At 37.0% G+C, this 12296-nt stretch overlaps 1 protein-coding gene across 1 annotated transcript in view; it reads right to left on the reverse strand.

The window, feature by feature from the left end:
- Window positions 1–539: 539 nt before the first annotated feature.
- Window positions 540–12296, reverse strand: part of PHKB (phosphorylase kinase, beta) — an 82032-nt gene continuing 70275 nt past the window's right edge. The window contains exons 27-32 of the mRNA XM_009885084.1: window positions 12251–12288; window positions 8136–8270; window positions 5105–5234; window positions 4584–4691; window positions 3123–3263; window positions 540–812 (exon numbers count right to left, since the gene is read on the reverse strand). Coding sequence (XP_009883386.1) covers window positions 675–812; window positions 3123–3263; window positions 4584–4691; window positions 5105–5234; window positions 8136–8270; window positions 12251–12288 — 690 coding nt within the window. The 3' untranslated portion in view covers window positions 540–674. The remainder of the gene's footprint in view (window positions 813–3122; window positions 3264–4583; window positions 4692–5104; window positions 5235–8135; window positions 8271–12250; window positions 12289–12296) is intronic.

Genomic DNA, 12296 nt, shown 5'->3' on the forward strand with positions numbered 1-12296 from the left:
TTTCCTGTGTTAACTTATAGATGTTTAAACAACAAGCGGGAAACTGCAGTGATATTTATTGCCAGAGACAAAAAGTTGCTCTATTAGGATGAAATCTGTATATTAAGTTATCAACTGGTAAATCAAAAAAAAACCCACTCTAAATGTATGCTGTCAATTGAACTGATACAGAAAAATTTTAAATAACAACAACCATTTAACTTTAACCTCCAATTTGTGTGCAGACTAATAAAAAAATAATCCAATTTTCATATTTCCACACTGATTGGTATGCATGTTAATTCTGGTATTTTCTGAATTTCATTTAGAATTTACAATAAACTTGTTTGTAATTATAAATAAATAGAGGTATAAAGACAAAATCTCATAGTGCATTTCTCTTGAAGTTACCAACTATGTTAAATGCATAATTTAAGACCATAAATACAATCCCATTCAACTTAATCAAATATCATAGGACTAACTTCATGTGCTCAGAGTTTCATGCTGCATAGTTGAGAAAGGAAAAAAATTACGTGGCACTTAGTATCTTTAATGGCACTTCTTTCAGCAAAGAACAGTATGTATTTGTATTACTAGCCAGGGCTACTCTTTAAAACAGTACTTTTAATATATGCATGAAAAATACATAGAACGCTAAATAAACCAACAATTCCTATGTTGCGTTTCAAGCTTTAGCTAATGGTACAGGGATCATCATTGCTTGGTTTCATTTCCCCTTCCAGCAATAGCGCGATCACAGCCTTACTCAAGTAGCTGCACGTTCCCTTTTTTCCCATGGGGTGAGTGTTGTAGAATGCCGTCATGTCATCCTGCAGGACAGGGAAAAGATGTTTCCATTAGTGTTGATTATGGAAAGCAGCCAAACACAGGCAAACAGGAGGAACACCACAAATACGTTAGAAATGCAAACGTGTTTTTCAGACTCTAAAGCTATAGTATAATTTTGCTCGATTTCCAGAAGAGTCCAACATATACTTACGTGGACACGTGGAAAACAGATTACAAAAATGCATTGCATATATTTCTTTACTGAATTTTCCAGTCCTGTACAGATACCACTACCTTAATTATTTTTTTTAAAATGTAATAGGTGTCAGAGAACAACCACTCTATTGAAACATGCAGCTAGATGATTACTATGTAGTTAACTTACTGTGCTACCGCAGTAGGATTGTGAGCCAGATGTAGAGATATTGACTAAAGATTTATTTGGAAAAAGAAAATATTTTTTAAATCCAAGAACCAAACCACAGGTAGCACATGAACTAATTCATTAATCAGATCAACAAAATAGGTTTCCTTCGCTGAACACCTGTTTTGCAGTTAATGATGTTAAAACATCTGCTTATTCTCAAATTATGTATTGGCTGCAATAATAAAGGTTCAAAGCTTTAATTCAGGAATTTGGTTACTTTTATTAAATGAAGGGCAGAGATTGTGTGGTGCAAAGATTAGACTTCTGTAGTTTTAGGGTGTGTTTGAAATTACTGGAGTAAATACTTCTGACATTTATTACATGTTAACATGGAATTAACAAAGTTCCAAATATTTGCAAGTCAGTTTAATAGAAGAGCATAGTTCAGACAAATTAGGAGTTCTCTTAGCAGCGTTTGTTAGGGAATAGCATCAGAACAATCCTAAATAGGCTACATTTAACTGCCACCGGGAATACCTGGGGATATGGGAGAGTCAGGTTCCAGGAAATTTTTATGTAAGGAATTACGTTTCCAACAACAATCTTAAAGTTACTATTCACAATTATAAATTGGGATTTCTTTCTAAGAGACAAAAAGGCATCATTCTAAGTAGATCTGGGCTTGGGAAAAAAATCCACCACTTCACTGGAGGCTAGGGCAGCACCAGTAAAAGTTGGGTTTTGCATGGGATTTTCCTTTCTAGCCATTGGGGATTTCCAGCTTGTCACAGAATTCAGTAGCATATTCAAGATACCGTGCCGAGCTGACACGTAATAGCCATTAGTGTGGATGATAAGTCTGATTTTGCTATGGCTGCAACCACAGAGTCATTGCCTTCCAAAACGGGCAGGCCAAAACAATGATTATATCAAGAAAATTATGTCCTTTTAAAAACCAGAGGTATTATGCAAGGTGTTGCTAGGGCTGGATATCTGGCTTGCTTTCAAACCTTATTACAAAGTAGTGGCTTGAAACTTTTGAAAGAATTCTTAAGGAGCGCACGCTTCCTCATCTTTTAAAGGAGCTGAATTCAGCAACAGGAAGTGCTGTTGCATATCAATATGTTATGAATCAATAGATTATTCAGAGCTAGCACAGATTCTCCGAATATTTTGTGCACAATAAAATGCCAGACGGAGCAAGGAAGATTATCTGCAGTAGCACAGGGACTTGTCCACAACACTGCTTTACTCATATTTCCTCCTTTAACCAGTTCAATGAACCTGGCTTTATTAGTGAATTTCAGAGCTTTGAGGCATCAAAACTTGTAGTGAGAATATTTAGAGGTCTTTAAAGCATAAAACCTAAAATCCTAGTAAAGTAAATCTTAAAAGCTACTTAATGATCAAGTTTCATTTTTTTGGATTTTAAGCTTTAGAAATTAAAAGCTTGCTAGTCTTGCTAGCACAAAAACCAGTAGCCAAGGACAGTTTTGCATTTCAGGTTATTACCTTAATATTGTCAACATTAATTCTTTGGTTACTAAATTTTTCTTGGTAGCTGTGTTCACAAGATCCTAAATTCACACTTCCTTGCTGAGCTTCATTTTTTTCTTTCTTTTTTTGTTATTTTTAACTCTCCTGTGTTTTAGTGTCCCCCATGATTAATTCTTTCCCCTTTAATGGGGATTATAACAATTTCAGCTTTACCCAGACTCTCATTTCAGAGCTGTGTAACATTGTGAGTGTTGTCCTTACCATACCAGTTTGAATTCACAGTTCAGCAATAAACTAAGTGCGCATCTTTTGTCTCTGCTTATAGGCTCTTCGCAGATTTATGCAGCACTTGGGTATATTCATTTCTTATTTGTGTTCCATTCTGAACTCCTACCAATTGCTTTTACTCTGAACCACACAAAATTAACATTTATTACTAACTTCAATAAGAATAGTAAGTTCTGTAAGAAAGTAGTATTTTACTCACTTGTTTTTCAGCTCCCCTTGGACTGCTGTGATCTTTCTGAAAGGCATGAAATGCTTCTTGCACCACTTTGTCCAAGTCCACTTTGTCCTGGAACTCTAGCTCAGGATTTCTCTCCAGAATAACAGATATAACCATCAACAACTAGAAGGCAGAAAAAGACTGTAAGGCTTTAAATGTGATTTTTAAAAATGCAGGTTACATACAAGCACAGATAATAATTGCATATGCCTCTTTCAAGCAGGAAGCCATTTAATAATGGCAGAGGTAATAGTGCGCAGATAACAGAATTCTGACTTCGATAAAAGAATCACTGAAAAAGATGGCTTTTATGAAAAGTTACAATTTTAGGTGACTACCTAGTTAAAGGCACTGTGTAAATGATTGACATTAACATCTAACTTTGCTGGGAGCCAGGAAAGTTATTTTCCAGTTTATTCATTTCACAGCGTGGCTGCAAAAATGCTGGTGCTCAGACAATGGAGAGGGTGAAAAGCAGCAAACACTGAACCTCAGCATTTGATGTTTTGAGACATGATCATGTATGGTATAATTGTATTATGAGAAAGCTTATAAAAAACAAAGTCAATTGATGCCAATAAAGTCCTAGGTTCAAGAGAATTTGCATTCCTTATATCTAAAAGGTTTAAAATAGGAAGGTGAACATGAGTGACCTGTCCTAGTAAGTACAAGTGGGCAGTAGAGTCTATATAGGTCATCTTGTGTTTTGGTAATCGTGGTATCTTTCAGCAAAAACTGGGGATGTTCCAGCAAGCAGCATGTTAGGTGTCAGCCAGAACTGAGATGGATTTGATTTTACTGTGGAGGAATACTCACAAGCACCAGAGGCATACGCTTGGGAACTAGCGGTGAATGCTGCTGACAGCACAGATGTCAGTTACCAAGGGTAACTTGATCTGTTCAAAAAAGTACACATTATGTGCAGTGCTAGGGAAGGGGTTTAAACAGCCTCTTGCTTTACTGTTAAGTATGGGAATGTAAGGAAAGTGGAAGTTAGTTGATTCAGCAGCGTAAAACAACTTACTAGACAGCTTCAGCAAAATGAGAAAGAAGAATCTATCACAGGGCAGACTGACATTTTAGAGCAGTTTTTCTCTGGACCTAGAAAATTGTTAGGAAACGGCATAGGCTAGGGACTTGAAGGAAAGCAACTTTGGGATTCTTCTTACTAGTTTTCACCTCCTTTGACTTAATTGTATTGGTACTGTCATTAATATTTATCTAGTTGCTAAAGGGGAAGAACATCAAGAACTTAGTATATTCTGAACATGTTAACAGGAACCTGTTTAATCATACAAAAATCTATGGAAAAACCACTGAAGCAAGTGTGCATATTTAAAGTGCTATTTCTTCAAATATATGAACTTTGGTTACTTTTTTTTTCTTTTAAGCTGTAACATACTCATGTACATTATAATATTTCATTCATTGTAGGCCACAGACCTCTACAATAATTTGCCTGTATTCCGGCTGGTCGATATTTTGCAGCATATCTTCAACTAGAAGGGAAAAGTTCATTTCATACATCGTCATATCTGATAAGGTTGGTTGCTGAAAAACAAATAATACTTTTAGTCAAAGGCCATTTGCATTAAATCAAAACCAACTCCAGGTAGAGCCTATTTGCTTGTTGAATAAATAATACACAACTAAGAAATATGACCACTGTAGGATCAAAAAGGGATAAGACTTCAGAGCCCATGACTTGGAAAGGGTCTTCTAGACTTACACTTCCATAAATGTGTTTTAATAGAAATAACTGACTTCCATTCTATTCTAATTGTATTTTGCTCGGAACCAAACGGAAAACTTGAAAATACTTTTTTTTTTTTTAAAAAAAATTGTAACAGGAACAAATTACCCTAGGTAATACATTATGGCACAAAATAGACATTAACGATAACATAAGTCCCCGATAATAGAAAGGTAGAGCATAAATAACTGAGCATCTTTGCCAGTTGTACCTGTGGTAAAAATTTCCCTGCCACTATTAAACCATTAGGGGTTCTCTCCAAGATCTGCCACACACGATCATAGAATCCAGCAGGAGTTCGATTGAGAGAACCGTCTATCTGTCTTCGGTTTAGCCAGCTTCTGTGGACAAAGCAAATTGAGAACTTGAAATAAACTGCTACGAATGCAGAACCAAGCTATGTTCTGTGGTGTAAGCCAGTAAGGCAGGCGGTGACAAATACATATTAATGATGCATATGCAGTATATGTTATGCTTTCTGGTAAGTTACGCTCTAAAGCAAACAAAATCAAGATGCTCAGCCTATACAGGTTAGAATGTTATTCTTATGTGTGTGTGTGTGCTTTATGTAACTGGAAGATAAGAATTAACTGTGAAATCTATACTGTGCGGGTCAGTAACAGTTGTCGGCCGAATTCATCATGTCTAACCACTTTAAGTCACCATAGACTAGAATGTAAATAAAACAGAAGTCACTGTGTGGCACCTATAACAGTCAAATTTATACAAACTGAAAAAAACCAGTATTAACTATAATACTAAAGTTTGTTTTATCATACTGCAGTAGGCAAAAGAATTCATTATATAACTACAGCTCAATGAAATTCTGCACCTATAAAATGCAAAATGTAATAGATAATGAATTAGAAACACCTATCATTCTAATTTAAATATCGGGTTAGAAAAACGCATTTCAGCAAGATTGCTGAAGGTCGTTTTTTTATGATGGTTTGTAGAAAAACAAGCGGCCTTTAAATTTAGAAGAATCGACAGAATGGTTTTGTTAAACTAGAACTTTGAACAAACGGAGTTACATTCTCCATATATCATAAATTTTGTTTGCCTTCAGAATTCCCCACTTTTTTTTTTTTTTACTTACAACATGAAGTCTGGAATTTATTTTTTGTATTTTTTCCTTCTCAGTATTACTACAGCAACAGGGCTTTAGCCAAAATGTTTGAGACACCAGCAATGGGACTTTAAGAAGTGGCAGCTGTGGCTATGATTTTAATTGGTGGAATCACAGTATAGAATTAAGTCTTGTGTAGCAGTACTGCACAGATTTGACAGAAGTGTTTTCCTAAAAGTTACTGTTCTTAGTTGGTTTTTAAATTTTAAATAGAAAATATTTTTATCTGCCCATCTCGTTCTCTGTATAGCTCTGTCCTTGGACTAGGACAAGAAAACATTCATAAACACAGAAAGACAAGTTGAAGATAGAAATAAAAGGTGGTTTTCTTAATACAAAGAAAGAAGCATTTGAAGATGTCAAAAATACTCTGACCTATCTAAATTACTATAGTAAGGAAGAAAGTCCTGTAAAAGTATGAGCAAAATGAGTTCTATAACTGTTTGGACCATTAAAAGGACAATGCTCCATCATAAAAAGACTACTCACAGTTTCGTAACCTACATAAATAGGTCAAAAAGAGTATCTATGGAAGTCCGCACTCTGTTGGCGATAACTGTATCTATAGGGTATCATATCCTGCAGCCCAGTGTAAGAGGTACAAAAATAGCAAAAATTTTACCCTCCATGAAAACTTGGAAAGAGGTTAGCTGTGGAGAGACTGTTAGGGAGGTAAATATAACACTAGTCCTTTCATGTAAGACAAATTAATTGGTAGTGATATATGGTATCACAGTAGCAGAGATTTTTTCTAAAAATCACAACAGTAGGGAAACCTGTCACAGAAAGACAATGCAAGGAGACATTGCTCTTTATTTCCTGGCAGAAAGAGAACTTTTAAAAACAAGTCACTAATGGGTAAGGAAAAAAATGAGCTGGTAATACTGTACAGGAAGAAGTTAAAAGATAGGAAGCCTTGACGGATATGCTGGCTAGCTTTTGAACTCGGATAACACCCAAAAAAGAATCTTCATCCTCAGGAAATGAACAGAGTGCTCTTTGCTGACCCAGCTATTGTATGTTAAAGGAATCAAAAGCAGAAGGCACTGTGACAACTCAGGTAAGATCTCTAATGAAGGATGGTGCTTGAATTGCTTGCTGTGATTGACCTAATGGTTTCCTAAATAGCCTAATATTTAATGGAAAATGCTGCAAAGAGAAACCTAGGGTTGTTCTGCTAAGGTTTCAGAGGAATAATGTCAACATCAACATGAGTAGAGACAGCATCTAAGCAGCAAGCAACAAGCATTAATAACCACAACCAAGACACTAAAAAGCATGTGGGAGATGCAGAGTTATATAGTCAGCTGGACTGAGAGATTCTACATCACATAGATTAGATAAGAGAGAGCAGACACAGATTTAAGGAGCTTGGTTCTCAGGCATTATAGATTGGGGGAAACAAATAGAATGTGTTTTGAATTAAAAAAAAAAGAGAAAAGGCCATCGTCCATTCAGTCAAGGACTACAGAAATTATCAGCAGTATTATGTGCCAAAGTTTAATCTAACTGAGCTAGAAGTAAAACCTACACAGGACTTGTGACTTTATACTCTTATCAGTATTGTTAAGTGGAAATACTGTCATTTCACCTTTTGTCTTGCACACTTTGTATCACAATGACTGCTGGCTTTGGCAGCTATTGACAGCTTGGAGAAAAGATTACAAGTTGCAGGCAGCACCGCTCTCTCTTGAGAATTCTAGAGAAATCTGTTCTTAATTAAAATAATGAGCTAGAAGAAAGAGGACACTGGACAGCAAACTGTTCTTACAAGTTACTTAAGTAGATGGTACCGAGTAATTTTTGGCTTTCCCCACCTCAAAGAATGTAATGCTTCACATAACTGCCAAAGTATAGAGATTACTACTACAAAGTAAGACTTTCACAAAGATAGAGCTAAAAAGGGAAGATGCAATACAAAAGAAACAATTGTAGAATCTGGACACAGGTGAAAGAATGAAAAAAGTGCATTTTTGCTACCTTGCCTTAAGTATATTACTGATTGCAGCTGCCTGGTAATTTCAGATGTATACAAAGTACTTCAGAAGTGAAAATTGCATGAAAAGCCTATTATGAATGAAAACAGGTGCCACGAACCCGCACATCTCATTACCTCCCCTGCTGCTGCGGTTGAAGAATATCCAGCAGAAGCTGCTTCACTTCACTAGGGGACATCTGGTATAAGTCCTTGGCTGGCATATCCCCAGCACGGATTTTCAATTCATACTTCATAGCATGGATAATCCATCTGAAGCAAAGGAGGAATACATTTATTCATTAAATACGAAGTTTCCAAAGATGAATAATTAGTCTAATAAAATAGCTCATAAGAATTCCACAAGATCCTACTATTTGGCTGTCAGGACATGCACAAAATATCACATAAATACTCTACTACTCTTACTGCGTTGTGGAATTTACTCAGGTTTTGCGTTTGTTTGCAATATGATACAAACTGAAAGGGATAATGCACAGATTTTAAGAAATGGGTTGTGAAGCATGCTTTTCATAGGGAAGATACATTTGACCACATATTCCTCCATGTCCCATGGTCATTAAGACAAACATTTGCTTGCTTTTTGATGTCAAAATTCCTACTCAAAACTATGCTCTGACAGTATATGCATTTTGCTGATGAGTTTAAAAAAAATATAAAAATTAAATGATTTTACATTTAAAAAGACTTCAGGGCTTATTCATAGTTTTAGCCTTTGAAATTCCTTTTTGCAGTCTATCGCACATTTCTTTCTTTTGCTACTCCCCTTTGAAAAGATTTGATTAAATAAAAATACAGCAACAGTGAACATTTTTCAGCCTTAGGTATCAGAGAGGCAGAACTTTGCAAATTATTGAAGGAAAATGCTGATTTTTATTCTGTATACTATATAAAAAACAGTGCTACAGCCTCGAATATAGTATCAAAGATGAAATAATGTATAGATACATCTGAAGCAAGATAACTGCATGAAGCTCAGTCTCTACATCGCTTCAGTTCAAGTAGGTATTACTACTAAAAGGGAAAAGAAACTTAACTAGTTTTTCTTCAAACAGTCCATCATATAACACCTGATCAAGTCGGGGTTATGTCAAAGAGCCTTACACTGTTTATCAGAAAATGCAGAGTGCTCCTAAGAGAGTTACCTTGTCATCAGTATAGCCACATTCCACAGGCTATAATTATTTAGCCTACAAGGTACAGAATGTTTTTGTTTATGTAAGTCAAGTCACAATCTTATCTGAAGGATTCTTAGTAATGACACAGAATTCTGAGATGGCAGGCCAACTGACTCAACGGTGCTTTAAATTTGAGGTTTCTAGGACCAGTCATTGAAGGTGCAAGATACAAGAGAACATTAGGCACCACAAACATACTACATTAGCCAGAACACACTACTTTTATTTATTTTAGTGGGTGAATACTGTCATTCTCTTGTTACTAAGATTAACCAACACAACTGGCTTAGGAATGAGTTCTTTTTCCACTGATGACTCAAATGTATCTGCGTGGAAGTCATTCACTGGTATTTTCTCTTTGCAGTAGCCTACAAAACACAGCAAAGTCAAGAGTGGACCTCCTCCTGAACGCTTCACTGACAAGAGGTGGGTAGAAGTCAGTTTGTTGGAGGTTTTTACAGTAATGGGGCTGTCAGGAACTTGATCTATTTCAACATGAAACCCTGAAAACAAATCAATAACAAGACACTAAATCAAATCATTATCAAACTGGAATGGTGTTTCTGTGAGAAGGTTAATTTTGCTCACTGGGGTGGGTGATAGCACTGAAATAAAGGAAATTGAATTTCTAGCATTAGCCATGGAAGAAAGAAACAAAAATTGCAAAAGGGATTAGCTCCGGAGAATGAGGAAGGGGAAGAAAGAGGAGTAACTTGGATCTGTAGGGGGTACAGAAAAGTTATTTAAGTGCAAAAGGATAGATGTACTTGCAGTTAAATATAATACAGGTGATTTGACAAGCTTTTGTTTTTATGACAACTGGAATGTCCTGCTAAAGTGGAAGCATGAATCTTGTGTACTAGAAAAATGACCGTTGGTATCCACCTCCGGTGATGAAATGCTGTATTTTCTCTATGAAAAAAAATATGCAAGATGGAACACTTCAGTTCTAATTTTAAAGCATGCTTGCTAATTCTGTAAATCCCAGTCAGTTGCACCTGGCCTCTTCAAAGAAGTGCTTATTCAAATGCATCTGTTTCTTCCTAAATTTGTAAAAAAAAAAAAAAGATTTCTGTAAATGGCAAAATAAATGCAGATACCACGGAATACAGTAACACTCCAGCACAGACTATTTGTAGGTCACCGTATCAAAGAACTAAATATAACAATCTAATAGGTAAATGATGTTTTAAATTTGATTCAGGTTTGTGGTTCCTAAGCTAGGTATAGCTTAGCCTAACCTATTTAGTATAGAATCGGACAATTATGTAGCTGATGAACAGTCAAGAAGTGTTGTGTGTGTCTGTAATAGGAATACTATTTAGTTGGGGGGTTGTTTGGGGTTCTTTTGAAGAAAAATAAGACATTTTTAGCAACCTTAGACAATTCAGGTTTTCCTTTACCATGGCAGTGAAGTATTTTTGTGTAGAGAGCTGCTCTTGAACAGTGTCTTTGTTATGCCAGATATCAGATGTTCAGATTCACTGAGTATCAGAAGTATACCTTGGTGTCTGAAAATACTTTAGGAAAAGCTGTAATGGTAAATACATTTAAACTGCAGAAGGCTTTTACTACCTGAAGTCCTCATTACAGACAACGCTCTAAAAGAACAAGCTATCTTTTAGGCAGATTATTGTGCTGAAACTCTGAAAAGAAATAATTTAACTACCTCAAAACACTATTTCCAAGGGATTTGTTGCTGATGGTTGCCAAACTTTTAAGACCGATTTAGACAAGGCTGTATTATGAGCTGAACACTTACTAGAAACTAGAGAATGCAACTAGAAGCATATGTTGACCTGGAAGAGAATCGTGTGGTTTCAGAAGGGAATCAAATTCATGCTGCATCCTTCCTGGATTATTGCATTTATGCAGTCTCTACCCTTTACCCATTTGCCCCAAACACAGATGACGTAGGCAACTGCTCAAGTGAGCAAAAAGATCTTAAAGGCCTCATCTGGGAACCTTAATCCTAGGCTGCACTTTCCCCTCCTTCTTCCTCAAGTCCTGAAAGCCTCTCACAGTAAAAGCTCTTACTGTCTTCTCTGCCTCTTGATTCTTCCCTCCCTGCCAGTACAGTACATCCCTGGCCTCCGGCTGTGTCCCTCTAACCTGCCTGGTTGGTGGGTGGGCAGCAGCACACCCTGGGTGCATCTGCAGTACCTGGGGGGCACTGTAAAGGCAGAACCAGTGTTTGGTTTGGTGTGATCCATTATGCTCCTAGGAATCTATGTCCACATCACATGTTTACTAGTAATGAAATTCGCACTGGTTACCAGCCTTACACATGTGCGGCACACCGGTACCTAGTACATGATAAAAAGATTTCTGTAGAGATTGCCTTGCTGCCCATGCACAGACAGCAAACCGTGAGCAGACTTTGTATCCACTCCGCAACTGGGAAACTCTGGATGGCACCCAGCGTGCTGCATGTCTGCTGCCAGGTAGGAACCTGTCTCAAGAGCACCACTAATACAGGTGAGCGCATACTTTATTATGTCAGGTTTGGATATGAAGCCAGTTGCAATCGGTAACAGAACCCCTTCAACCCACTGCATTGCTACAGAGACTCACCACACTGTGTCTATGCCAGAGCTACCGAGTCTGGTCAGCCAGCTGGTCACTGCCTCCTTGGCCACCAGGTAAGCCAGGCGCAACCTGGAGGCAGCACACTTGCCACTGCTTGTTTGCTGTACAGAATGCATCTAACCCCACTACACTGTTTTTGGTTTTAAAGCCCTAACATGATAGGGATCAAGCTTTGAAAAATTGTATAGTTCACGGTGTTAGCTGTAGGAGAGCTTCTAATGGGCTACTACAAGGACTGCCCCTCCTCCACTTAATGCTGTTGACTGGCAAATTTGAGATTAGTTGTGTACCCGTTTTTGGTACGCTAATTTAAAGCGGGCTTCCTTGAAATGTAAAATTGAAGTACACAAGTTTTGCTGCATCACCTCACATAAACCATTTTTGCAATGCAGTAACAATCTCTGTTGAAGTATGTATACTCCCCTGCAACACCAGTAGTAAGAACAACAGTAGATAATTACTGACCCAACTCGTATCTTCAGCATGCCACTGAAAAGTTCAGGTGAATTTG

This window comes from Charadrius vociferus, unplaced genomic scaffold (assembly GCF_000708025.1).
Source record: "Charadrius vociferus isolate BGI_N301 unplaced genomic scaffold, ASM70802v2 scaffold475, whole genome shotgun sequence".
NCBI lineage: Eukaryota > Metazoa > Chordata > Aves > Charadriiformes > Charadriidae > Charadrius > Charadrius vociferus.